Source organism: Neoarius graeffei, chromosome 5 (genome assembly GCF_027579695.1).
Source record: "Neoarius graeffei isolate fNeoGra1 chromosome 5, fNeoGra1.pri, whole genome shotgun sequence".
Taxonomy (NCBI): Eukaryota; Metazoa; Chordata; class Actinopteri; order Siluriformes; family Ariidae; genus Neoarius; species Neoarius graeffei.
Window position 1 is genome coordinate 83,084,789 of NC_083573.1, and position 25,762 is coordinate 83,110,550.

The following is a 25,762-nucleotide window of genomic DNA, read 5'->3' on the forward strand; positions in this document are numbered from 1 at the left end:
TCATTTGCAATTAAGGATTTAATCCTAATTAGCTATGATGGGCCATATTGATTATCCAGCAGGCAAAAGAGAAAGAGGGGAAGGCTGAAGTAGCAGAGGACACTGAAGAGCAGCCTCCTGTAAGCCCTGAGCGCCGTCAGACAGCAGAGAAAAAGAGAGAGATGTGGAGGATGGCACGCTATCTCCCAGATGAGAGAAAGGTAGAATGGATATTTCCTATTTCTTATGACAGAACCACTATAAATAATAACGAGACCGTCAATGATGGCGTAGCTCACTCCTGCCCCGTCTAGTCCAGAAGGAACGATCTAAAGTGGGCCACCTTGCGCAATAAATGTTGCAAGCTATATACACTATATACAAGCTATATATAGAAGTTATATACACCCTAGGAATACCGACCTATTTGCCAGAAAGAATCCTAAACGGCGAGGGATTCACCAAGAAGAAGCGATTTTTGTTGAACTGCTCATTAAGGCTTAATTAGTCCATATCTTCATTATTAATTGCAATTATGCAAATTTGGGTAGAAGCCATATGCACCCCAGGCAGACCGACCTTCCTGCCAAAAAGAATAAAAATTGGCGAAGAATTGAGAGAGAAGAAGTGATTTTCGTGAAATGTGGATGACTGACGACGGACGGACAACAGGCAACAAATGATGGCATGAGCTCATCACCTCAGGTCCTGTCGGCCGGATGAGCTAAAATCCACAGTTTGCAAACCATGAGTATGATTATGGTCTGACTGGCAATGTGTAGTGTATATATTAAAACAATCACTGTTCATGTTAAACTGGGGAACAAATGATGGTTTGGAGACACAGGAGACCCAAGGTAAGATCGGACGGTTTATTTAGTCAATGACATAAAACTTGTCAACACAAATAACTTGCCACTTTCTGTTTTGCTCATTTCCTGGCTACATACGCATACACTCAGCTCATTACTCAAGAAGAGAAAGAAAGAAAGATCACATTATTATGCAGAGAAAACAGGGCTTAGGAGTGCCACGTTAGTCATTACATACTGTATGTTGTTCATCCCCCAGAGACCACACATTGTAGTCAGAAGCTTACATACATGAATGTCATGGCAATCTTGGACTTTAAATGATTTCTTTGAACTGTTCTTTTTCTGGGAAAGAGAGTGTTTGTACAACATGCATCTTCAGTAGAAAAAACAGGCATTTGGCACATACGTTTGAACTTATTTGGGGTTTCTTGAAATCAACATTAATATATTAACCTGAGATTGTGGAACAGCCAACAGTAACTGATGTGAAACCCTTAGAGACCTGGGATCAGAGTAGTGGCAGTAGTTCAGACATGATGGTGGGAGATAAACAGTTCAAAGCTTTAAAAACAGACAGTAAAACTTTAAAGTGGATCCCGTAAAGGATAGGGAGCCAGGACAGAGACGCCAGAACCGTGGTGATGTGGTTTCTTTCCTTAATTCTAGTGAGTCTCGTAGCTGTATTTGCAGTAACTGTAAGTGATCAAGAGAAGCTGCATTAATGCCAAAATATAGTGAATTGCAATGATCTAAGTAAGATGAGATAAAAGCATGTATAACTTTCCCCAAGTCCTGAAAAGCAATGAATAGCTTGCTTTTAGAAATCGCTCATTGATAAAAATCTACTTTTGCCAAGCAAATCTGAAGTCACAAATGTATAAAACACTGATTCTTCACCCATGGTCGAACACATTTTGCCAATACTCCTAAATTATTTACAGAATATTGTGAGTATTCTCATTTAACTGCAAAAACTGTTTCTCATCTAGGTCTTAATATCCTCAATGCATTCGTTATAAATTATGCAATAAGATGAACATAATAGTGTTAGAATAGTGGTGAACCGGTACTACGGTATTAGAGCTGGGACTTGAGCTCAGTCAAAACTTAGCCAGACACCAAAAAAGCAACAGGGCAAAGGATTTTGCAAGGCATTAGCGGCAGGGTGCCAGGTTGCGCCATTGTGTGTAGTTGTTGATGTTGATTTTAAAGGTAAACTAAGTAAATCACAGAGGGAAATGAATGCTTAAGTCTGAGTGAAAAATACTGTGGCGAGTGTGTAGCGTGGAAGAAGAGTCTGGAGCCAGAAATCTTAGTTTCTTAGTCGTTAGCCTGTGCTACTTGCTCTCGATAGCACTGGCTTGACTGCTTTATTAGCATTTGCTAATACTACTGATGAATGCTACACCAGCTGGAAGGTGACTTCACTGCTGTGCTGACGGCGCCAACTCATGGTTAAGCTCGCGTTGGCCTTCGAGAAGGTCTAGGGCGATAAATTGGTCCCTCCCACCATAAATCAAAATCTGATTGATTAATCCATCTGTCACTTCCTACATAAACATACACTGCCATGGCCTTCTGTCCCGACAATGAAGTCCTAAGTAATGAGTGAGCCAGCTCTAAATTCTTCTCAACCTAGAGACAACAACAACAAAAAAACTCATTGGATAACTTGATTTTAGTGTTTTCAGGACAGTAACCCTTTCATTTCTGAAGCAAATTTGATAGAAAATGAGGCCAAATTAGAATTAGAAGAGAATAAGTATAATGAAATTATGAAAGAATGAAAGCAATTAAAGAATGAAAGAAATTAAATATAACATTTGAAGTGTTTGGGCCTTCTCTGAAGGACTAGAAGGCCCTGACGGTTCCCTTCTGCTGTATGTGTACTGAGACTTGGCAGTAGAGTGCTATGATATAGATATAGATAGAGAGGTGTGTTATTTTTTCAACCACTGATTGATGTAATGATTTACGTGTGACTTAGTTTATAGTGAGGAGGACTTGCGCAGCATCATCCGCACTCTCTCGTCCAGAAACATCTGGATCTAGTGGGAGGACATAGTCGAAATGGCTGGAGATGCATCCGGATGCAGGAGTTACCAGGGACTTGTCGGACTAGAACAAATACCAGCTACAGGGCTCCACACTGATATTTCTGTTGGAGTTGTGTTCCCTTAGCCTTTCACTATCCCTAGCTACCCACAAGGCAATGGGACCCAGCATTGTGTGTACACTGTAGGGATTTTTGTTTCACCACCTCAGGCACTAGGTGGCAGGTTTGTTCTCGGGGTTCCTTTTCCCCTAGATTCACCATCTGGGTTAAGGATCACTGGAGGAGTAGCACCTTTCCTAGCGGCCTACACAGGCATCCTAGACTTGTCTCTCTACATCCAGCACCTTGTGAAGTGCAACATATGATGGCGGCAGGTACCCACGCAGCGGCTCCTCTCTGTCCCGACAGAATGGTGTTTTCGTGTTTTTTGTGTTTTAAAACAGTGTGTATCTGTTCATCTTTGTCGCGTCCATCAGTCTAAAGGCGCACATACTCCCGTGAGTTTCTGCTCGACATCCGAAGAACTATATTCACGGATATAAATCCAGCGGACGCGGAAGTGCTATGCGACTACGGTTTGCTCCGGAGGCCTGCTCAACCACCAACCCCCACTCCTGCATCCAGCCCACAGTGGAAGCGCCACAGGCGGAACATGTGGAAGCAGAAGAGGGGCAAGCGCGGTGATATCCGGGCTAGGCTAGCGGCTAGCCCTCACCGGCCGGCTATCCCTACCATCATTCTGGCCAACGTACGCTCGCTGGACAACAAGCTGGATTATGTCTGCCTGCTCCGCTTATCTTCTAAGTCTGTGAGTGAGTATTGTGTCCTTGTGTTTGTGGAAACATGGCTTAATGACAGCGTCCTGGACTGTGCCATTTAGCTAGCCCGGCTAACATGCTACCGGTCAGACAGAGCGCTAGTCGAGGGGGGGAAGACTCGCGGCGGAGGACTCTGTGTTTACATCAGTGATGCCTGGTGCCGCGATGCTGTTGTTGTCTGCAAACACTGCTCACCACTGGTGGAGTTTATAATTATTAAGTGCCGGCCATTCTACGTGCCGAGGGAATTTACAGCCATATTGCTGGTAGCAATATACATCCTTCCCGGCTCCAATAACAACAGGAGTGAAGCACTGAATGAACTCTATCAGCACATCAGTGAGCAGCAGACAGCCCACCCAGATGCTTTCCTCATCCTGGCTGGGGATTTCAACCATGCAAACCCCAAGAGCGTGTTTCCAAAACTCTATGGACATAACTTTCCCACACATGGAAACAATAATCTGCATTAAGGCGCCTACAAAGCCCTCCCCCTCCCCCACCTTGGGGCCTCAGATCACTCCACTGTTATGCTAATGCCAGCATACAGGTCACTGGTTAAAGTCACCAAACCAGCTACAAAGCAGATACGTGTGTGGCCAGAGGGGTCCTCAGAGGCACTCCAGGACTGTTTTTCCACCACTGACTGGAGCATGTTCAGACAGGTGGCCACCTACAACAACTCCACAGATCTCCAAAAGTACACGGAGACCGTCACTGCCTACATGAGGAAGTGCATGGACGACGTTACGGTCACCAGAACCATCTCCATTCGGGCCAATCAGAAACCATGGCTGACAGGGGAAGTCCACAGGCTCCTGTGGGCTCGGAGTGCCACCTTCAGAGCTGGGGATGAGGTGGGCCTGAGGACAGCTAGGGCCAACCTGTCACGAGGAATTAGGGTGGCCAAGAGACAGTATTCCAGGTACATTGCTGACTATTTCAATGACAGCAGAGACACCAGGAACCTGTGGGAGGGGATTCAGACCATCACAAACTACAAGCCCTCGCTGCAGACCTGTGACAACTCTATGTCTCTGCTGAATCAGTTGAATGACTTCTTCGCTTGCTTTGAGGCAGACAACAGCACCATGGCACAGAAGACTCCACCACCTCCCGGCGACCAAGTGTTGACACTGTCCCCAGACAGCGTAAGGAGAGCTCTCAGGACAACAAATGCACAGAAAGCCCCGGGTCCAGATAACATTCCTGGTCGTGTCCTGAGAGACTGTGCCAAGGAGCTCACAGATGTCTTTACAGACATCTTCAACATCTCGTTGAGCCAGGCTGTTGTCCCCACGTGCCTCAAAGCCACCACCATCGTCCTGGTCCCGAAGAAGCCGTCTCCCTCCTGCTTCAATGACTACCGCCCTATTGCACTCACTCCCATCCTCATGAAGTGCTTCAAGCGGTTAGTCATGCGGCATATCAAGTCTGCCCTCCCCGCCCTGGATCCTTTCCAGTTTGCATATTGGTCCAACTGTTCGACCGATGATGCCATCTCCACTGCCCTCCACTCAGCCCTCACCCACCTGGAGACAAAAGACTCGTATGTCAGAATGCTGTTCATAGACTAGCTCAGCATTCAACACAATCATTCCTCAGCAGCTCATTCATAAACTGGACCAGCTGGGACTCAACACCTCCCTGTGCAACTGGCTGCTGGACTTCCTGACGAGGAGACCACAGGCTGTATGGGTCAGCAGCAACTCCTCCAGCACCATCACATTGAACACGGGGGCCCCCCAAGGATGTGTGCTGAGCCCCCTCCTCTTCACTCTGCTGACCCACGACTACACACCAACATCCAGCTCTAATCTCTTCATTAAGTTTGCGGATGACACGACTATGGTGGGTCTCATCAACAATGGCGATGAGACAATGTACAGGAGTGAGGTGAGCCGCTTGGCCATGTGGTGCAAGGACAACAATCTCCACCTGAACGTGGAGAAGATGAAGGAGATTGTTGTGGACTTCAGGAGAGCACACACCCAGCATGCTCCACTATCTATCGGTAGTGCTGCAGTGGAGAGGGTGAGCAGCACCAAGTTTCTGGGTGTGCATATCTCTGAAGACCTGTCCTGGAGCAACAACACCACATCACTGGCCAAAAAAGCCCAACAGCATCTGTACTTCCTCCGCAAACTGAGGAGAGCAAGAGTCCCGGCCCCCATCATGCACACATTCTCCAGAGGCACCATCGAGAACATCCTGACCAGCTGCATCACTGTGTGGTACGGCGCCTACACCGTGTCCTGCTGCAAGACTCTGCAGCGCATCATGAGAGCAGCTGAGAGGATCATTGGTGTCTCTCTTCCTTCTCTATTGGATATCTATAACTCCCGCCTCACCCACAAAGCCATCAGGATTGCAGGTGACCCCACCCACACATCTCACAGCCTCTTCAGTCTCCTGCCATCGGGGAGGAGACTGCGGAGTCTCCGGGCCAAAACCAGCAGGCTCAAGGACAGTTTCTTTCACCAGGCGGTCAGGAGGCTCAACTCCCTCCCTGTTCTGCCCCTCCTCCCCCCTCTGCCCCCTGCCACAGATTCTGCCTGTACACCCCCCTACCCCCACTTCAGCATCTGACATGATGTCACCCTCACGGTCCCCCCCCCCACAACACACACACACACACACACACACACACACACACACACACACACACACACACATACTCAATGTTCATTAACACACTGAACTCAGGGACTGCACATTTCACTTTACCTCGCTCATTTGCACTATTCCGCACTACCTCACCTTAACAGCTATTAGTTTATTGTTTATACTGCTTATTTCATGTTTACCTGCTATACCTCAAGTGCCCTTGACTGTTTATTTGCTCCAATTTGTGTGTTTGTATATATGAGTGTTTAGTCTATGTCTAGTTCTTATCTAGAGTGTTTATACTGTTTGTATTGTTTATTTAGTCTATGTCTAGTTTATTTAGTCTATGTCTAGTTCTTATCTAGAGTGTTTATACTGTTTGTATTGTTTATTTAGTCTGTCTAGTTTATTTAGTCTATGTCTAGTTCTTATCTAGTGTTTATACTGTTTGTATTGTTTATTTAGTCTATGTCTAGTTTATTTAGTCTATGTCTAGTTCTTATCTAGAGTGTTTATACTGTTTGTATTGTTTATTTCAATTATTCTATTTTTTATTTATTGCATTGCCTGTTTGCACCGTGGGTCAGAGAGGGCTGAAATTTCATCTGTGCTGTATGTCGAGCATGTACAGCATATTTGACAATAAAGTTGACTTGACTTGATATGATCACTCAAGAGCTGATCACACTAGACTCTCTATGGTGAAGACCGACCATGTGTCCTGCTCATGGTGCCCCTGTTACATGTATTATATTATATTTATATCAGCATCATGGTGAGAGTGCCCTGAGATTGACTGGGGTTCCATCCAGAGTGTGTTCATGCCTCATCCCCAGTGTGCCCAGGATAACCCTAAATGCCTCAGTGCCTGTGACCAGGATCATGTCGTTACTCAAGATGAATTAATGAGTATTGATGATGAGCTTGATGAGTTCTGGGAGTTTAAGGAGTAATATCAATTACTACTACTATAAAGTACCACAGTCAAATCATACATTGTACGAGAACTTAATAAGCATATAATGGGCCAATAAAAAATACAGTTTTGTACTGAAACCACTGTAAACTTTATAAATGGTATCTTTATGCCTGGGTCGTAGAATGGCATCTTTTTTTTCAAGTTCATAAATTCAATTTTAAAATATTAGTTTTTCTTGCATTATACACCATGACTAAATTTAACAAATTGTATAACTATAGACAAGCTATGGGCCTGTTAGCAATATGGACCTATATATAGGGTGTATTATGTTGCAAAAATGTCTTATGCAGCTGGTGAAATGCATTAATGGATATTGAATTGTCTCTCAGGTATTGATTGTGACGTCCAATGGAGGACCCGTGGATCTGATGACTTTGTCACGGGAGAACAGACCAGAACTCTACTCCACCCCTAAATACAAAAGCCAGGATGAGCCAGACGAAGGTTAGTTGTCCCTTACAATGGACAAAGATATCAAAATGCAAATTTACAAAATACAATTAAAACACCATGTGTATATATAAATACCTTTTTACATCTGGATAAGCTATAAAGACATGATATTGCAGTCTGTATGGGATAAAACCCAACTGAGGATGCTATTATTGGAAAATGATCAATCATATGGTGATACTGTTACTACCCCAAAGGTTATTACATTACATTACATGGCATTTAGCAGATGTCTTATCCAGAGTGACGTACAACGAGTGCAAAAGTCAGGTGCATGATGTGCTGAACTTCTAGACAAGAAAGTTGTAGTGCCAGCTGAACGAGTGACAGCAATACCTAGTGTAATATGCTGCTGAAGTACCAATACTCAAACAGCCAAGGAAACAAACCAACCATATAAAGTACAACTAAATAGAGAACTCAAAACAGCTAACTCCAGGCTAGACAGTACGCAGCTTGGGTTGGTCTAGACCGAAACGCAGTTACACAGTGGGCAGAGAAGAAGGGGAGCGGTGCAGCCTGAAGAGGTGAGTCTTCAGTCTGCGCTTGAAGGTGGTCAGGGAGTCGGCAGTTCTGACCTCAATAGGAAGGTCATTCCACCAATGGGGAACCAGGACAGACAGCAGTCTTGAGCAGGCTGGGCAGGAGTGGAGAGAAGGAAGGGCCAGGCGACCAGTAGTAGCGGAGTGTAAGGATCTGGCTGGTGTGTAGAGTGGATCAGTCTCTGGAGGTATGCTGGCCCTAACCCCTTGAGAGCCTGATAAACTAGCACCAATGTTTGAAATTTGATGTGAGCTGTGCTAGGTAGCCAGTGCAGGTCAACAAGCAGAGGGGTGACATGAGAAGAACGAGGGAGGTTGTAGAACAGGTGAACTGCAGCGTTCTGGATGAGCTGCAGGGATCTGATGGCAGAAGCTGGAAGGCCAGCAAGGAGCAAGTTGCAGTAGTCCAAGCAGGAGAGGATCAGTGCTTGGATCAGGAGCTGAGTAGAGTCAGTGGTGAGAAAAGGGCAGATCCTTCGGCTGTTGTAGAGGAGGAATTCTCTAAGTTATTATTTTTCAATTGTTGTGTTGTGATTGCAGAGAGAATGGACACCAGTGTGTATGAGATCAGCCCTGTGCTCTCAGGAGTCCCAGGTTCGCCTGAGAGAACCATCCGAGTGAATGCAGTGGTCAAGATTTTTCGCTTTGTTATGAAACAGAGCTACATCTGTGCCCTCATCGCTATGATGGTGAGTTTATACAAACTGTAGTCTTTGGCTTTTAGCTGAAGCTGGAATCAAGTTTAATTAAGCCTCATTAAGGTAATTACGCTCCGCCCTTCCTTTTTATTTTGTATGACATTGGCAAAAACATTGGCAAATGCACATTTAAAAATAAAGCCAGATCTCAAGACAGAATTACATCGACACTCAAAACAACCTCCAGCTCCTGCAGCCTACAGGCCACTCGTGCTTCTCTTCCTCACAGGCATGGAGTATCACATACGTGAGCTGGCTGACTTTCGTCTTCCTCATCTGGTCATGCACCTTGTGGATGGTGCGGGACAGAAGGAAGTACGCCATGATCACGTCTCCCTTTATGGTATTTTATGGGGATCTGCTCATTGTGCTCCAGTACATCTGGAGCTTCCAGACACTGCAGCCTGTACCAGGCCTCTTCCTCAAGAAGGAGGTGCCCTTTCGGGAACTGGGCTCCAAGGTAGGACACGTCAATGGAGAGTCAGTGTTTATTTGTCTGTGTCTGAATCCAGTTACTATGGTGGGGTTTACATTAGACCGTATCAGTGGATCATCAGATTAACGTTTTTAAAAACGATTCGCGTGCACACAGCAACGCCAATACACGGATACGCTAATCACATGACTAATTCGGCACGTAAGTTGAAATGTGTCAGTGCGGCTCATCGCTTCCTCCTCAGCGGCTGCGCTCCAAATCACTCCGCCCTGAACAGCGAGTGCCCTCTGGAGGGTGCGCACTCCGGCCCAAGCGCAGCTCACAGAGCGCGCGAGTGAAGCGCACGAGCAGTGATTCGGGACTGAGCCGCTGTGCGCAAGTCACTTACCACTTGCAAGTGGAAGGATGGCAAGCCTAAAGACAATCATAACTACACAATGGGCAGTATTTGCATCAGTATTTGCAGTATTTGCATACTTTTATACTGTTTAATGAAAGGTGATACAAGGCGGAAGTCCGCGCCGTTTTTCAGCAGTCGCGTCACATGACCAACGCCAGCGAATCAGGAAGGTGGATGTCACAGTGACGTTGTCCAATGACGACGCCAGCTAGAGCTCGGCACAGTGTATCCGTGTATCTCAATGTTTACACAGCACTGGACCAGACACGATCTGGATTGAATACGTGGACCCTGGCGGATTCCCGTTTCCCGGCGTTTCCAGGCGTTTTAATGTAAACGGAAAGTGCATCCGCGAAGAAAACGAGACAGATACCGTCTAATGTAAACTTGGCCTATGATGAGTAACTAGAGCAGATGCTCTTATCCAGAGCAACGTACAACATACCCAGAGCAGCATGGGGAGCAGTTGGGGGTTAGGTGCCTTGCTCAAGGGCAATTCAGCCATTCCTGCTGGTCCAGTGAATCAAACCAGTGACCTTTTGGTCCCAAAGTTGCTTCTCTAACCATTAGGCCATGGCTTCCCACAATATTTCAAGTAAAAATTAAAGGAGAAATGAAGGCAATTTTTTTTATTCTCAAAATTCTATTTATCTAATTTTATTAAATATAGGAATGCATTTTTGATAGCTATTTTGTCGCTGCTATAGCAAGTTATGAGTGTTTGAAATACGCTATGTAATATATCAGTCCATATGTCAAAGCAATGGCCGTAAATGAGATTCGTTGAGACCTGTGCGAGACATTGTAGGACAGAATTAAAACGTACAGCGGAAATCAAAGTCACCGACATCTGCCAACGTTGTCAAAAGACGCGCGCGCCCTCTTTCGAATGCTGACGTAATCAAGCCGGAAGTTTTGTTTGTTTTGATAGCAATCAGGACAAGTTTGAAAAAAGTAGGCAGTAATCGTCATTTAAACTCGTTTTTGTGCAATATTTCGTTTGGAAAACAGTTTTCAAAATGGCAGCACTGACACCTGGCTGACACTTCACGTTTCGAAGTCTCACACAAGTCTCATGAAGATCACGCGGATAAGCGACGCCTGCCATGGACCATCTCATCTCATCTCATTATCTGTAGCCGCTTTATCCTTCTACAGGGTCGCAGGCAAGCTGGAGCCTATCCCAGCTGACTACGGGCGAAAGGCGGGGTACACCCTGGACAAGTCGCCAGGTCATCACAGGGCTGACACATAGACACAGACAACCATTCACACTCACATTCACACCTACGGTCAATTTAGAGTCACCAGTTAACCTAACCTGCATGTCTTTGGACTGTGGGGGAAACCGGAGCACCCGGAGGAAACCCACGCGGACACGGGGAGAACATGCAAACTCCACACAGAAAGGCCCTCGCCGGCCACAGGGCTCAAACCCGGACCTTCTTGCTGTGAGGCGACAGCACTAACCACTACACCACCGTGCCACCCCTGCCATGGACCAAACGAACTAAATTCAACATGGCTAAAAACCGAATAGGCCGATAAGTATAATATTTAATTGCAATTAGTTGCCAATACGAGTCACGATATAAGGTTACTAAAACCGAAAAAGTAATTGAATAACACGTTAATTAAGAAAGTTTAAAAATGACTTCAGTTCTCCTTTAAATTTAGACACTTTTCCCATGACATCAAATGCAGCATATTAGGTTTTTTGTTTGAGATTTGGGTTTCAAGTTTGCTTCTTTAAACTTGTACTGGAGGCTAATAAGTATGTTTAATTAAACAGGCTACTAATTTATTATTGCCTTAAAGTAAGAGTTGTACATCAAGAGTTTCATAAATGAGCAGAATATGTATGTACTGAGAAAACTGCACAAATTAAATAGAAACTTTATTATCATTCATATTACCTTTAAAGTACAATTCAGCCCTCAGACTTTAGGCCATACCTCCAGCAAGAGTCGGATGCTTGTGTGTCGTGATCCCCAGCACCCTGATGAGCACAGCTCTGCACTATTTTATAGATATCAGTGTGTCACACAGTGTCTGAAACCACACAACTCAAGGTTTTGAAGCATATGTGATGTAAACACCATGATGTTTACACAGGACATTTCTTCAGCCAAATTCAGACACCTAGTAACTAAGTCTTAAGTTGTATAAGAATTCATTTTTACCTGAATTGTTGTCCATGTTCCTGGGTTCGGGATTCACCCTGAACAGGATGAAAGTGTGTTAATGAAAGTATTAACACACTGATGTCAAAACTATGTACCTCAAAAGGTGTTTTGATTCAGTACACAACCATACACAAGACAGCCAGGATGGTATAATACTCAGAGTTGCTTGCAGTCTAATCCAAAAAAAGAAACATAAATAAATATTCAATATGTTTACTCAATAAGCATATAGCAGAGAAGAGAACTGTGATTATTCTATTCACATTCACTGGATATGAGTGATCGCGCGCTCTGATTGGCTACTCTACTACTAGGGTATCAGCTTATATACCGTGAGTAGAGAAAAACAAAATGGTGGAGCGTGTTGCTGAACCAACCAAGGATGAAATAAAAACTCTACTCGAAAACAAAACCTCAGAAAATACAAAAAAGCAACAAAATTATGGAATGAAAGTATTTGGTGGTAAGAATGTATCTTTTTCTGATTTTTCAAAAATTATGATTCTCGCATTTTTCACAATTTTTTTTTTTTTAAACCTTTATTCGTCACATGCACACTTCAAGCACAGTGACATTCATCCTCTGCATTTAACCCATCTGAAGCAGTGAACACGCACACACACCCAGAGCAGTGGGCAGCCCAGAGCGCCCGGGGAGCAGTCAGGGGTTCGGTACCTTGCTCAAGGGCACCTCAGCCCAAGGCCGCCCCACATCAACCTAACTGCATGCATTTGGATTGTGGGGGAAACCAGAGCACCCAGAGGAAACCCACGCAGACACGGGGAGAACATGCAAACTCCACACAGAAAGACCCTCACCAGCCGCTGGATTCGAACCCGGAACCTTCTTGCTGTGAGGCAACCCTGCTAACCACTACACCACCGTGCCGCCCTGTCATTGAAATTGCTCCTGTCGTTTCACCGGTTTGTTTACATTCTAAGCGGAAATGATTTTGTCGGATGTTTTGTATAAAGTTTTTATTTCTCGAAATTGCAAAAAATAAAAATGCCCCGTTTCTCAAAATACAGTGAATGTGGATAGAATAAAACAGTTATTCCGTTCAATCTTATCGTACATGGCTTATAGCCGACTCGGTGCTACGTGGCTCATCGTTTATCAGCTCATGTACGACTCGATTTTGTGGAATAACTGTTAAATATTCTTACTTCCGTGTGAGGTATAGGAATATCCCGATGGCAGCAAGAAGGGCTTGCAAGATCACATATGCTGCAGTGTTTCCAAACATTTTGCTGGTCACAAATTAATCCAGATCTCTCCGCTGATGCCTGATGATTTTTAAACCAGTTTTAACCATAATAATGAAAATTTTCACTGTTGTTCCTATTGCTTACTTTTTCTAATTTTGGAAACAAATTGTTATTTCTTTGTGAATTTGTGAAGGATAACATTCTCTACAGAGAAAGAAGAAACCAAGACTGCCAATTCATTCAAATCATCTCTCTCACACACACACACACACACACACACACACACACACACACACACACACACACTATCCTGCATCCAACACTCTAGCAGGCTGTACTCATCTAGAGACAGACTTGTACACAGGAACCAAGAACATCCTGTGATGGGAAAAGTCATTGGCAAAGATTTGTATGGATCCAGAATGGTATCATAACACACGTCAGTTTTAGTGTTCCTCTGAGTTTTAAAATCTTTTACATTTTCACTGATATCAAACCAGAGTCTCTAGACAATATTGGTCTGACTGTTAATGATCATTAAAAAAAAAACCTGGCTTAAAAAAAAAATCCTTCCATGTCAATTAAAATATTTTTGTGTGTATGTAGATCCTGTGTCTTCTGAGTTTCTGGCTACTTCTAAGACAAGCTTTGACAGAAAGGAGAGAGAGACAGAGAGACGAAACACAGCTGTCTGATATCAGAGTGGAGGACAGCTCACAAGGTGATACCTTTTCCTCTCGAACAAAATTACTTTCCCAAATTAAACTTTCCAAGCAATTTCACGTCTATTTATCCTTTTGCCTTCTGGTTTTCCAACCTTACGTCCGTCATGATATCCATGACTGGTATCAGATTAATATTCACAAAAAAACATGGCTCGTATATTGGAGTGGGAAAAAAAAAACAGAACAAATTCCTTTAACTACGGAGCCCCTGGAGGGACGTGTGTAAAAAAAAAATGGTGTGCATGAGAAAGAATCTGTTGCACATGTCGCCTGTTAGTTGATTCATGATATCTTGTGGTATATTTCGCATTCTCAAGATATATATTGTAGATTTACGTTCTTGACTATATCCCTCTGTATGGCCATTCCCCTGTCAGAAACGCTTCATCATATTTATGGAGTCCAGATTTCTCTCAGGTAGTTTCTCGTGCACACTCGAAAGTTTCTATTTTTCTAGGAGCTCTGTGTGCAATGAATTAGAGATGTGCAGAGATTTGCATGTAGCCCAACAACATAAAGCAAGTTAAAGTAGGCCATGTGATAATGGCAGAAGCCACATGACCTAATGTTCTCCTACTTCACACTAAGACACCTTTTTTTAAAGGTTTTTTTTTAGGAAGTGAAATGTTTACATATAAAGAGATTTGAGTGCATTTTTGTTAGAATAGATTTGATTATATTATATTTTACAGTTATATTAACTTCCGCCAACTTTGTTGGAGGAGGTTATGTTTTCGCCTCCATTTGTTTGTTTGTTTGTCTGTTCCCAATGTAACTCAAAAAGTAGTGAACATATTTTGATGAAATTTTGAGAAAAGGTGGGCCATGTCACATGCCAAGGAGCAATTGATTAGATTTTGATGTAAATCCGGATATGTATTTGGATCCAGGATGTCTTTATTTGTTCCCAACCTAACTCAAAAAGTAGTGAACGTATTTTGATGAAATTTGGTGTACAGCTTTAGTATTATCCTAAGTTCAAGTGCTTTAATTTTGATGTTGATAATATGTGGCTTGGCGGAGGTATGAACTCTACCGAGTGCCCTTCTAGTTATAGTTGAAATGTAAAACGAAGTCGATGATGAAACAGGATTTTTATATTTGAAAGAAAAAAAAACAAAAGCATAGAACCAACACAGTATTTTTCACTCAGACTTAAGCATTCATTCCCCTCTGTAATTGACTTAGTTACTTTTAAAATCAACATCGACAGCTACACACAACGGAGCGACCTGGTACCCTGATGCTAATCCCTTACAAAATCCTTTGCCCTGTTACTATTTTGTTGTGTCTGGCTAAGTTTTGGCTGAGCTCAAGTACCAGCTCCAATAGTAACAGTTCACCACTAGTGTTGCACAATTCACAACGGGAGTAAACAGTCGTAGCAAGATGGTGGAACACACTGATTACCTGTGAGCTTTTGTTTTGTTAATGCAGATATTTGTTTTCCGTCCATTTTTTTCTGAAGATATATCCTTTTCCGTTGTGTTCTCCATCATTACACTCTGCTTCTTCTCCAATCTAATGGCACACCCACTGATGTCATCATGGTTAACACTAAAAACCAGCTATATTTTAGTTCCAGCTGAGACCAACTTTTCAGGTTCTGAACTGATTTATTTTTGGTTGAAACTCTGAAAATTTGGTGCACAAACCACAACGGAACCCATTCCCTGTTGCTGGAAAAGGGGTTTCTCTTAGAAATGGTTCTTTAAGGGTTCATTGGATATTTAAAGGAGAACTGAAGTCATTTTTAAACTTGCTTTATTTCTTAATTAACGTGTTATTCAATTATGTTTAAGGTTTTAGTAACCTTATATTGTGAATTGTATTGGCAACTAATTGCAATTAAATATTATACTTATCGGCCTTTCCAGGTTTGGTTAATGCCAGCCTTACACCAAACGACTTTTCAAACAGTTTGACACTCACAGACAAGTTTCCAACGTCGGAATAAAATCATGAGAGTTTTGCTGGAGTTGGAGTGCGCTCCCATCATCTCAATCTTTTAGTGTAAGGTGGTCAGGATAGCTGTCTTTATCAGTCTTTTTCTTGTCTTGACATTCTGATAAAATCAACCGTGTTTAATATTATCTTTAGCCTTGGCTCATACAAATAGTGACACCGCAAGATCGCCAGTATTTGCAAAATCATAGATAATTGCTTGAAGAGACATTTGGTATAAGACTGGGATATCTGTTACTAATCACACTTTGTCTTTAGATGTGAAAGAGTGTCAGACTTGAGTCCTTTAAATGACTAAAAGAGTATTTTCAAAGACTTCTTGTATATGGTTAGCATTAGTCATACTTTTTTTTTAAATATTTTTTTGGGGCTTTTTTCACCTTTATTGGATAGGACAGTGTAGAGACAGGAAATGAGCAGGAGAGAAAGACAGGGAGGGATCGGGAAATGACCTCGGGCCGGAATCAAACACGGGTCCCCAGATTTATGGTATGGCGCCTTATCCACCTGAGCCATGACGCCCCCATACTTTTTTTTTTTTATCAAACTGCTTTATTTTAATAAAATAACTTCAGTACAATTTAAATAAAAAATATATGATTATAAACGGCAGCACGGTGGTGTAGTGGTTAGTGCTGTCGCCTCACAGCAAGAAGGTCTGGGTTCGAGCCCTGTGGCCGGCGAGGGCCTTTCTGTGCGGAGTTTGCATGTTCTCCCCGTGTCCGCGTGGGTTTCCTCTGGGTGCTCCGGTTTTCCCCCCACAGTCCAAAGACATGCAGGTTAGGTTAACTGGTGACTCTAAATTGACCGTAGGTGTGAATGGTTGTCTGTGTCTATGTGTCAGCCCTGTGATGACCTGGCGACTTGTCCAGGGTGTACCCCGCCTTTCGCCCTTAGTCAGCTGGGATAGGCTCCAGCTTGCCTGCGACCCTGTAGAACAGGATAAAGCGGCTAGAGATAATGAGATGAGAGATGAGATGATTATAAACATAATGAAATGAATGATTAATGATCTTTATTGAGGATGCCAATGTCAGAGTGGGTCCTCAAAAATATAAACAAGAGTGCTCTGAGAGCACAATATTCCCCCACTGGCAACTCGGCCATAACTCTGATGAAATGCGACTGAATTCAACGAAATTACAATATGCTTATTACCGACATATAACAAAGAATCCTGCCAAGTTTCATGAAATTCCTCCATAAATTGTGAGAGGAGTTAATTTCAGAAGGTGAGTACCCTTCCCGGGATGGACGGACAGACGGACGAACGAACATTGCAACGACATAATCCCCCTTCGGACCTTTCGGCCAGCGCAGGATAATAAATTAGAAAGTGGATTAGAGAGCACTGAAAAGAAAATTGTACAACTGAAGTACAGTAAGCTAAAAAGGATTAACTTAGATTTCAGGGGTTAATGAAAATCACTCCACTAAAAATAATAATATATAGATGATAAAGTAAGTTTTTTGTTTGTTTGTTTGCTTGTTTTTTGTTTAGATAAAAAGAGAGAGACTATTTTGGCAAAACATGCTAGAAACCTACTTTGCAGAGGCATTTTTTAAATTTTCTTAATGATGCCACTTCCCTCAAGGACTTATCTAACTCGTTCTGATCATCTACAGCAAAATTCGTAGAAGTCCACAAGCCCCAGTTTCTGTTGGCTGCTGTTTTTCGGATATTACTGTTAAATCTAGTGTTATAGTTGTGATAAGCCTTATTGAAATTAATTTCAAACTTATGAGCGAACAGCTGGTTTAGACACTTTTAAATGAAAGTAGCTCGATGTTCAGCATGTCTGTGGCTTCCACTTAAGCTTTTTTAAGGCCTCCGTTCTTGACGAAGGATAAAGTAAATCTAAAATTATTCGTGCTGCTTTATTGTGGAGAAATACATAATATTTCTAAATAATACACAATATTTTATATAATAATAGTATAATCAGCTCAAAGTTTCAGTATTGGTATTGGAAAAGAGAAAGTTGATCCATTTAGTAATGTGTGTGTGTGTGCTTATTACAGAGAAATATATGGATGGACAGGTTGGGGGACAGAGAGAGATGATGGATGTGTTGGGCAATACGCTAATGGCCATGTTGAATAAGTATTGGATCTACATCTGTGGAGGAATGTTCTTTTTCGTAAGCTTCGAGGGACGCATCGTCATGTACAAGATCATCTACATGATGATGTTCCTTTTCTGTGTAGCACTCTATCAGGTGGGTCAGTAGTATCTGTCTACTGAATAGTTCTCCATTATTATGATTATTACAGCACTTGTATAGTTTTTCATATTTTTTTTGTTAGTGTTAGTGCCTCCTTCTATAAAAAGTGTCATTTCTGTACTTTTTTTTTCCCCGCAGCTGAACTATGAGAGGTGGAGATGGATGCTGAAGTACTTCTGGATGTCAGTGGTGGTGTACACCATGCTGGTGCTCGTCCTCATATACACGTTTCAGTTTGAGTCCTCGTTACATGCCTGGTCCAATATGACTGGCTTGAGCAAAGAGAAGTGAGTATACATGTACAGTACCAGTCAAAACTTTGGACACACGTTCTAATTCAATGTTTTTTTCTTTATTTTTATTAATTAAAATACACTTCTTCATGTCTGAAAGTAAAGATGGATGTTGTTTCTCTTTACTTAGTAGTTCGGTTCTTGATGTAATATAGAATAGGGTTATTTACTGTATTTGTATTATTTACTATTTACTGTTTGATCTCAAACGCATTAAGAAGGCAAGAAATTGCACTAATTTACCTTTGACGAGGCGCCTGTTAATTGAAAAGCATTCCAGGTGACTACCTCATGAATCTGGTTAAGATAATGCCAGTAGTGTGTGAAGCGTCATCAAGGTAAACACTGGCTACTTTGATGAATCTAAAATATGAAACATATTTTGTTATTTTTAACACTTTTTGTTTACCACATACAGTGGTGCTTGAAAGTTTGTGAACCCTTTAGAATTTTCTATATTTCTGCATTAATATGACCTAAAACATCATCAGATTTTCACACAAGTCCTAAAATTAGATAAAGAGAACCCAGTTAAACAAATTAGACAAAAATATTATACTTGGTAATTTATTTATTAAGGAAAATGATCCAATATTACATATCTGTGAGTGGCAAAGGTATGTGAACTTCTAGGATTAGCAGTTAATTTGAAGGTGAAATTAGAGTCAGGTGTTTTCAATCAGTGGGTTGACAATCAGGTGTGAGTGGGCACCCTGTTTTATTTAAAGAACAGGGATCTATCAAAGTCTGATCTTCACAACACACGTTTGTGGAAGTGTATCATGGCACGAACAAAGGAGATTTCTGAGGACCTCAGAAAAAGCGTTGTTGATGCTCATCAGGCTGCAAAGGTTACAAAACCATCTCTAAAGAGTTTGGACTCCACCAATCCACAATCAGACAGACTGTGTACAAATGGAGGAAATTCAAGACCATTGTTACCCTCCCCAGGAGTGGTCGACCAATAAATATCACTCCAAGAGCAAGGCGTGTAAAAGTCGGCGAGGTTACAAAGGACCCCAGGGTAACTTCTAAGCAACTGAAGGCCTCTCTCACATTGGCTAATGTTAATGATCATGAGTCCACCATCAGGAGAACACTGAAGAACAATGGTGTGCATGGCAGGGTTGCAAGGAGAAAGCCACTGCTCTCCAAAAAGAACATTGCTGCTCATCTGCAGTTTGCTAAAGATCATGTGGACAAGCCAGAAGGCTATTGGAAAAATGTTTTGTGGACGGATGAGACCAAAATAGAACTTTTTAGTTTAAATGAGAAGTGTTATGTTTGGAGGAAGGAAAACACTACATTCCAGCATAAGAACCTTATCCCATCTGTGAAACATGGTGGTGGTAGTATCCTGGTTTGGGCCCATTTTGCTGTATTTGGGCCAGGACAGCTTGCCATCATCGATGGAACAATTACTTCTGAATTATACCAGCGAATTCTAAAGGAAAATGTCAGGTCATCTGTCCATGAACTGAATCTCAAGAGAAGGTGGGTCATGCAGCAAGACAACGACCCTAAGCACAAAAGTCGTTCTACCAAAGAATGGTTAAAGAAGAATAAAGTTAATGTTTTGGAATGGCCAAGTCAAAGTCCTGACCTTAATCCAATGGAAATGTTGTGGAAGGACCTGAAGCGAGCAGTTCATGTGCGGAAACCCACCAACATCCCAGAGTTGAAGCTGTTCTGTACGGAGGAATGGGCTAAAATTCCTCCAAGCCGGTGTGCAGGACTGATCAACAGTTACCAGAAACGTTTAGTTGCAGTTATTGCTGCACAAGGGAGTCACACCAGATACTGAAAGCAAAGGTTCACATTCACATACTTTTGCCACTCACAGATATGCAATATTGGATCATTTTCTTCAATAAATAAATGACCAAGTATAATATTTTTGTCTCATTTGTTTAACTGGGTTCTCTTTATCTACTTTTAGGACTTGTGTGAAAATCTGATGATGTTTTAGGTCATATTTATGCAGAAATATAGACAATTCTAAAGGGTTCACAAACTTTCAAGCACCACTGTAAATCCAGATATGTTCCAAATGTTATTTCATAGTTTTGATGTCTTCAGTATTGTTCTACAATGTAGAAAATAGTCATAATACAGAAAAACCTGAATGAGTAGGGGTGTACAAACTTTTGCCTGGTACCGTATGTGAGGAGGATATAAACTTGTGCATGCATACATTTGGGTTGTTATTGACAGGTTAAAAAATGTGGGCTCAACATAAAGGTATGTACTGTGTACTGACCTAGGAATCCCTTCGCACGGTCATTTTTAAACATTTTTTTTTTTATTTTGTACGGATCCCAATCACAAGTCCTCATATTATGAAATCTGGTTTCCCCAAAACTGAAAAGGCATTTAAACATTTTATTCCAGTTCCACTGAAAGATGCTCACTACATCTAGAGCTACATTTAGATATGTCTACATTTAAAAGAACCGCTGTTAATGTTGAAGGGGACACGTTACTGCAAAGTTTTAAAGATTTGGTTCACAATAGGAAATGCTTATTATCATTGTGATTATCAGCCTCATCGACATCAGTGTCTCTCATCACCTCATCTAAAAGTCACTCAGCATTTAAACACAAGGGTTTTCCCCAAACACCAGTCAGGGAATGTTATAGTTAATGTCGCAGTTCGTTTCAACTGAAACGCTACGTTACTTTTTTACAAAGAAGAACAACAACTTTATTTATCATGCGCACCCTCAAGCACAGTGAAATTCCACTCCGCATTTCACCCATCTGAAGCAGTGAACACACACATGCACACACACACACGCACACATACCTAGAGCAGTGGGCAGCTATGCTACAGCACCCAGGGTGCAGTTAGGGGTTAGGTGCCTTGCTCAAGGTCACCCCATGTTAACCTGACTGCATGTCTTTGGACTGTGGGGGAAACCGGAGCACCCGGAGGAAACCCACACAGACACGGGGAGAACATGCAAACTCCACACAGAAAGGCCCTCGCCGGCCGCTGGGCTCAAACCCAGACCAGAACTCTTGCTGTGAGATGACAGCGCTAACCACTACACCACCGAAAATACAAATACAACAAAATACAAATACAACATTATTTTAATGTAATTTTAAGACTTTATGATTAAAAAGTAAGGTCCCTTACAGAAAAACCACATGAACTTCACATGTGATTTCTCACATGTGAAATATGTGGAAAATGTGTTTTGCACATGGGAAACATATGGTTTTGGCCCAATTTTAAGTGAATCACATGTGGGAATGTTTTACACATGTGGTAACATGTTTTCCACATGTGCTCTACATGGTAACACGTTACAAAATCTGATACCATGTATTCCACATGTTACCACATGTGGTAACGTGATCACATGTGGTAAGATGTGATCACATGTGAAATACATGGGAAATTCATGTTTTTTTTTCTGTAAGGGGTTGAACACTTTGTGTAATAAGCTCACTGAGCTGTGTGTGTGTATGTGTGTGTAGGCTGGAAGATCTAGGCCTGGAGAGGTTCTCTGTTCCAGCTCTGTTCACACGAATATTCATCCCCACCTCCTTCTTGCTGGTGTGTATCCTGCACCTGCACTACTTCCACGAACGTTTCTTGCAGCTCACTGACATCAAGGCAGTCGCAGATAAGCAGAAAAGCACCATCTCCAGGTGAGTCCACTTCACTCCAAACTGATCCTCAGTGTGTCCTCTTCTATATGTATCGGGTTGCTCAGGAACTTTGTGTTATAATCCTTCCTTGATCCCAGAAGTGAGTGAAGGTCTTACAGGATTACAGTGATGACTGTAGCAGTAATTTTCCATCCAGCAACATTGGGGCATTCCAGTCATATAGAGTCTGTTTCATATTTTTGTGATTTTGGATAGATGGACATGCATGGTTTTTTATCCCCCACTGGCCAAAAGGCCCGAAGGGGGATTATGTCATGGCGATGTCTGTCCATCCTTCCATCCGTCTGTCCCAGGAAGGATGCTCACGTTCTGAAATCAAGTCCTCTCACAATTTTTGGAGGAATTTCACAAAACTTGGCAGACTTCTTTGTTATATGTCACTAATAAGCATATTGTAATTTTGTTAAATTGGGTCACATTTTACCAGAGTTACAGCCCTTGATTAACAAAATTATACTTTGACAATTTCATAAGAGTGTGTTTTTCTTCTGAAATCAGCTCCTCTCACAATTTGCGGAGGAATTTCACCAAACTTGGCAAAAGGCTTTGTTATATGACAGTTATACGCATATTGAATTTTGTTTAATTTGGGCAAATTTTACCAGAGTTATGCCCTTGATTATTAACAAACTTGTACTTCGGCATTTTCATCAAGGTGTGCTTGCTTTCTGAATTCAACTTCCCTCACAATTTTTATCCCGCGCTGGCCGAAAGGTCTGAAGTTGAATTGTGTCGTGGCGATGTCCGTTTGTCCGTTTGTCCATCTCAGGAAGGGTGCTCACTTTCTGAAATCATCTCCTCTCACAATTTTTGGAAGAATTTCACAAAACTTGGCAGGATTCTTTGTTATATGTCGGTAATACACATATTGTCATTTCGTTCAATTCAGTCACATTTTACCAGAGTTACAGCCTTTGATTAACAAAATTATACTTTGACAATTTCATAAGAGTGTGTTTTTCTTCTGAAATCAGCTCCTCTCACAATTTGCGGAGGAATTTCACCAAACTTGGCAAAAGGCTTTGTTATATGACAGTTATACGCATACTGAATTTTGTTTAATTTGGGCAAATTTTACCAGAGTTATGCCCTTGATTATTAACAAACTTGTACTTCGGCATTTTCATCAAGGTGTGCTTGCTTTCTGAATTCAACTTCCCTCACAATTTTTATCCCGCGCTGGCCGAAAGGTCTGAAGTTGAATTGTGTCGTGGCGATGTCCGTTTGCCCGTTTGTCCATCTCAGGAAGGGTGCTCACTTTCTGAAATCAACTCCTCTCACAATTTTTGGAAGAATTTCACAAAACTTGGCAGGATTCTTTGTTATATGTCGGTAATACACATATTGTCATTTCGTTCAATTCAGTCACATTTTACCAGAGTTACAGCCTTTGATTAACAAAATTATACTTTGACAATTTCACGAGAGTGTGTTTTCCTTCTGAAATCAACTCCTCTCACAATTTCTGGAGGAATTTCACAAAACTTGGCAAGATTCTTTGTTATATGTCAGTAATATGCATATTGCAATTTCGTTCAATTCAATCGCATTTTAGCAGAGTTATGGCATAGTTGCCAGACAGGGATATTGTGCTCTCCAAGCACTCTTGTTTGAGTAATTAATCTTTTTTATAGGTGTTGGTTCAATTTAAGGTGACAGAAGTAGTAAAATTGGTGCACAAAAGATTCATCCTTATTCAGAGATTTCGTTACTACATTCACCACTGACTTGCTCATTAAAGATCTAAATCTACATTCACATTTCTGTAAAGCTGTTTCGCCTATTGTCTTTTTATGTGCATTGTTGTTGTTGTTTTGTTAAAATTGAATCAAGTTGACCTTGTCTTTTTCAGACTCGTGCACCTTGATGGCAGTTTGGCGGATTTATCTATGATAAAACCTGAATTTAACTCCTCTGTAAAAGATGAAGAAATTGGGCAGAAGGTAGATCTTGATGAGGATGAGGATGACATTAAGAAAAGAGAAGAGGAAGACGAAGAGATATGCGATGTGTATTCCAAGACGACGAGTTTCTCCTGCCACATACTATCAGAACCAGAGCCTGATCAGGGAGACGGTAAGTTTTACATTACGCAGTCCAACAATATTTACTTTAATGTCATAATATTCAGGATATGATTATGTTACTGAAAAATGTGTCAGAGGAGCTTGTGGTTTGGAGCTTGGGGTGTGTGTGTGGGTGTGTGTGCGTGCACGCACAACAGAATTGAGACTTAACTAATGGTCACTCATCAGTCAATAAAGCAGAATCATTTACATATCATATTCAATAGGGTTAGAAATAGAGATTTATTGTCCAATGACTGAAATGTGAGAGAGAAGAGTTCATCAGAAGGCCAGGAAATCTGAGTTCTCAGCTATACTCAGTACACAACATCTCATCTCATCTCATTATCTCTAGCCGCTTTATCCTTCTACAGGGTCGCAGGCAAGCTGGAGCCTATCCCAGCTGACTACGGGTGAAAGGCGGGGTACACCCTGGACAAGTCGCCAGGTCATCACAGGGCTGACACATAGATACAGACAACCATTCACACTCACACCTACGGTCAATTTAGAGTCACCAGTTAACCTAACCTGCATGTCTTTGGACTGTGGGGGAAACCGGAGCACCCGGAGGAAACCTACGCAGACACGGGGAGAACATGCAAACTCCGCACAGAAAGGCCCTCGCCGGCCACGGGGCTCGAACCCAGGACCTTCTTGCTGTGAGGCGACAGCGCTAACCACTACACCACCGTGCCGCCCGTACACAACACCGTCACTTTAAAAAAGTGCTTTTGACATCCACTCACTATCATGCCGTTCCACATTACACACACACACACACACACACATGAGCAGTGACGCTGTATACTGATTATTTTAACTGCCAGTGAAATAATGGGAAAATAACTGTAACGTTAACTGACATTATTTACCAATTATTCCCTGAAGGCGAGGCGAATATTGGTGAATAATAACTGAGATAAAGTCGAGGTTATTATTCACCAGTATTCAGTGTGCCTGAGGCGGATAACTGTGTTCATATAAATACACAGGTGATTATTTAAAAAAATAAAAATAAAACGTATTAAAAAAATTATTTCAAACTTCAAAAGCTGCATGCAAATGTAATAAAGGCGTGAGCAGATTGTGTCACTTATCTATGCCGAGTCACATAAAATACTTTGTTTTGAAATTGATAAAATAAATCACAATTCCACCTTATCTTTCAATAGTTTTAGACCAGACTTCGTAGCATCTTTAGTGCTTTTAGGAACAGCATTTTCTTTCATCATTTGTAATTCTTCCTTACATCCATCCATTATCTGTAGCTGCTTATCCTGTTCTACAGGGTCGTAGGCAAGCTGGAGCCTATGTCGGGTGAAAGGCGGGGTACACCCTGGACAAGTCGCCAGGTTATCACAGGGCTGACACATAGACAACCATTTATGCTCACACCTACAGTCAATTTAGAGTCACCAGTTAACCTAACCTGCATGTCTTTGGACTGTGGGGGAAACCGGAGCACCCGGAGGAAACCCACGCGGACACGGGGAGAACATGCAAACTCCGCACAGAAAGGCCCTCGCCGGCCACGGGGCTCGAACCCGGACCTTCTTGCTGTGAGGCGACAGCGCTAACCACTACACCACCGTGCCGCCCCTGTGTTTATACTAATGAACATTAT

General features: G+C 42.2%; 1 protein-coding gene across 5 annotated transcripts in view; it reads left to right on the forward strand.

Annotated features, from left to right (window-relative positions):
* The window catches only part of LOC132887095 (piezo-type mechanosensitive ion channel component 2), a 345,950-nt gene that overhangs the window by 240,799 nt on the left and 79,389 nt on the right, over positions 1–25,762 (forward strand). For all 5 annotated transcript variants that reach the window (XM_060922465.1, XM_060922467.1, XM_060922466.1 and 2 more), the window contains 9 exons: positions 60–200; positions 7,587–7,701; positions 8,793–8,941; positions 9,180–9,410; positions 13,787–13,901; positions 17,893–18,089; positions 18,234–18,382; positions 21,875–22,048; positions 23,922–24,145. In XM_060922465.1, the coding sequence (XP_060778448.1) occupies positions 60–200; positions 7,587–7,701; positions 8,793–8,941; positions 9,180–9,410; positions 13,787–13,901; positions 17,893–18,089; positions 18,234–18,382; positions 21,875–22,048; positions 23,922–24,145 (1,495 nt within the window). The remainder of the gene's footprint in view (positions 1–59; positions 201–7,586; positions 7,702–8,792; positions 8,942–9,179; positions 9,411–13,786; positions 13,902–17,892; positions 18,090–18,233; positions 18,383–21,874; positions 22,049–23,921; positions 24,146–25,762) is intronic.